The sequence below is a fragment of the Entamoeba histolytica genome, genomic scaffold (assembly GCF_000208925.1).
Source record: "Entamoeba histolytica HM-1:IMSS scf_1104750516419 genomic scaffold, whole genome shotgun sequence".
In the NCBI taxonomy this organism is placed as follows: domain Eukaryota; phylum Evosea; order Mastigamoebida; family Endamoebidae; genus Entamoeba; species Entamoeba histolytica.
Window position 1 is genome coordinate 18,437 of NW_001915120.1, and position 2,415 is coordinate 20,851.

Genomic DNA, 2,415 nt, shown 5'->3' on the forward strand with positions numbered 1-2,415 from the left:
AGCAGTATAACGAAGAAAAAAGTAATAGGGTAGTTAAAAAGAAAAAAAAGAAAGAAGAATATAGAAATAAGTAATACAATAATAGAAAATAGAATTTTTTCAAAAAGAAATAAAAAAAAAACAAATCAAAGAGAGAAATAAGACATAGAAAATAAACAAATATTTCATTACATAACTAACGGCTGTTGTAAACATAGAATGAATAAAAGTTTTGAGTGGAGAAAAAGCAAGAATTGCAGAAAAAATCAAACAAAAATATGAAGTAATAAGAGAAAAAAATAGAGTGACAAGTGGCATAGATATTTAAAGAGACAACAACAAGAAAAAAGCATTCAATGATTGCAATACTATTATTCATTGGAATTGCATTTGCTGATAATGTAATTCTTTGTATGGATGAAACAAGTGATAAATGCCAACATGCTATAGAAGTCTCTAATTTAGCAAGTGGAGAGGAGAATGCTAAATGTGTATTATATGGAGATGGAAAAACAATTAAAGTCTATTCAAGTAGTACATCAGAAACACCAGATGCAAATACAGATGGAGATGCAGACGACAATAAGAAAGAAGGAGTTAAAAAAGACACAACTATTGAATATCATATTGAATACTTTACAGATAAAACATGTGGAACTAAAGAAAAAGATGAGACAGTAAAAAAATTAGAGAATAAACCAGAAAATATTGTTATTACTGTAACACTTAAAGAAGTTACAAGTGAACCAGCTAAAGAAGGAAGTGAGAATACATATGTAGAATATATTGTAGGAGGAGTTTGTATTAATAAGAAGATATATGTTCAAACACAATTTGGAGTTGGAGAGCATCAATGTGAAGATAATGGAGAAATAGGAAATCTTGAAAATATTATTACTGATAAATATAATGGACAAGAATGTAGAACAGAAAAGATTAATGTTGGAAATAACAAATATACAACAGATAAGGATAAAGACATTCAAGCAGTCCAAGAAGTTAAGACAGAATATAGTATTGAAGCTAAAGCAAAAATTGTAGAAATTAGAAGTGAAGAAGGAGGATACATATATACATGTGAAAGTAGTGAACAAAGTGTTATATGTAAGAAAGGAGATGAAGTAGTAAGAATTAAAGAAGGAGAAGCAATTGCTGAAGGTGTTAAATGTAATGATAATAATGGAGAAGTAGAATGTCAAGATAGTAATGTTAAGGTATATTTCTTCTCTAAATGTCAAGAGAAGAAGAAGTTTACGATTGCAGGAAGTTACATCCAACAGCTTAAATATAGTGATGAAGAATGTAAGACAGTTGAAAGTATAGAAGCTACAAGTAGTAATAATTCTAATCGAATTAAATGTGGTGATACAACGTATGCAGTCACATATGAAAAACAAGAAGAAGAAGGTATAATTTATAGTAAGACAAGTAATATTGAATATAAGAGTTATAAAGTTAATAAATGTAATAAGGGAAGTGAAACAAGTAGTAAGAAAGTAGTTAAGACAAGAGATAATACATATATAATTGAAGAGTTTTCAGATAATGAATGTGATGAACCAACTAGTGTAGAGAATATTGGAGACATTTCAACGGAAGTACCAGTTTCAGGAGCTACAGTAATTCGTATCGAGTCCGACGTTGAATGTTCAGTTAGTAAGAAAGAAGAAGCAGTTTTTGGAACATATATTAAAGTAGATAGTTGTGATGATAAAATGAAATATGTTATTTTAAATAATACCGTTATAAAATACGAATATAGTAGTGGAGAAGAATGTAGTAACAATGGAGAAGGAGAAGCTAATGAGAATAAATATGGATGTGGAAAATGTGAAGATAAAGTGAAGACTATTTGTCCAGGAAACACACCATCAGGAGATACAAGTGATAATAATGATGATTCAGCATCAAGTATGATGATTGGTATTTTATCAGTTATTGCACTTTTCTTCTTTTAATTGAAGGGAATTAAAATATAATTTTTATTTTTATTTTTTTGTTATAAAATAGATAAGAAAAGAGGTCAAGATAAGAGTATAGATGATAAAAGAATAATACAAATACATAATAAATGATAAAGAAAAATGAGAGAAAAGAGAAGAAAATAATACATAATACAAAGACAACATAGATAAGAATAAAAAGATAAAAAAAAGGTCAATTAATAGATTTATCCTCAATTGGATTTTCTTCATATTGAGAAATGATTATTTCAGTTTCTTCAATATACTCTAATACTGTTATAGAGTTCATTTCTAACATGCTCACATTAGATTGTTCTTCTTCTATTGTGCTGTCAGAATTGAATGTATAAAACATTAAATCTTTCATATTTTTGATAATTATTGTTCGTATGATATTGGGAAAGTTTAATTGTAGTTTTAGTACTTTTACTCTTCTTACTGATTCTTTATGTATTAAACCATTTATTGATAA

At 27.4% G+C, this 2,415-nt stretch overlaps 1 protein-coding gene across 1 annotated transcript, besides 1 other annotated feature; it reads left to right on the forward strand.

The window, feature by feature from the left end:
- Nucleotides 1-335: 335 nt before the first annotated feature.
- EHI_011560 (uncharacterized protein) lies at nucleotides 336-1,937 on the forward strand (the record flags this gene model as incomplete). The annotated part of the gene is made up of 1 exon (XM_648116.1): nucleotides 336-1,937. The coding sequence occupies one exon, from the start codon at nucleotides 336-338 to the stop codon at nucleotides 1,935-1,937; it is 1,602 nt and encodes a 533-aa protein (XP_653208.1).
- Nucleotides 1,938-2,126: 189 nt separating this feature from the next.
- Nucleotides 2,127-2,415: part of a repeat region that runs on past the window's edge.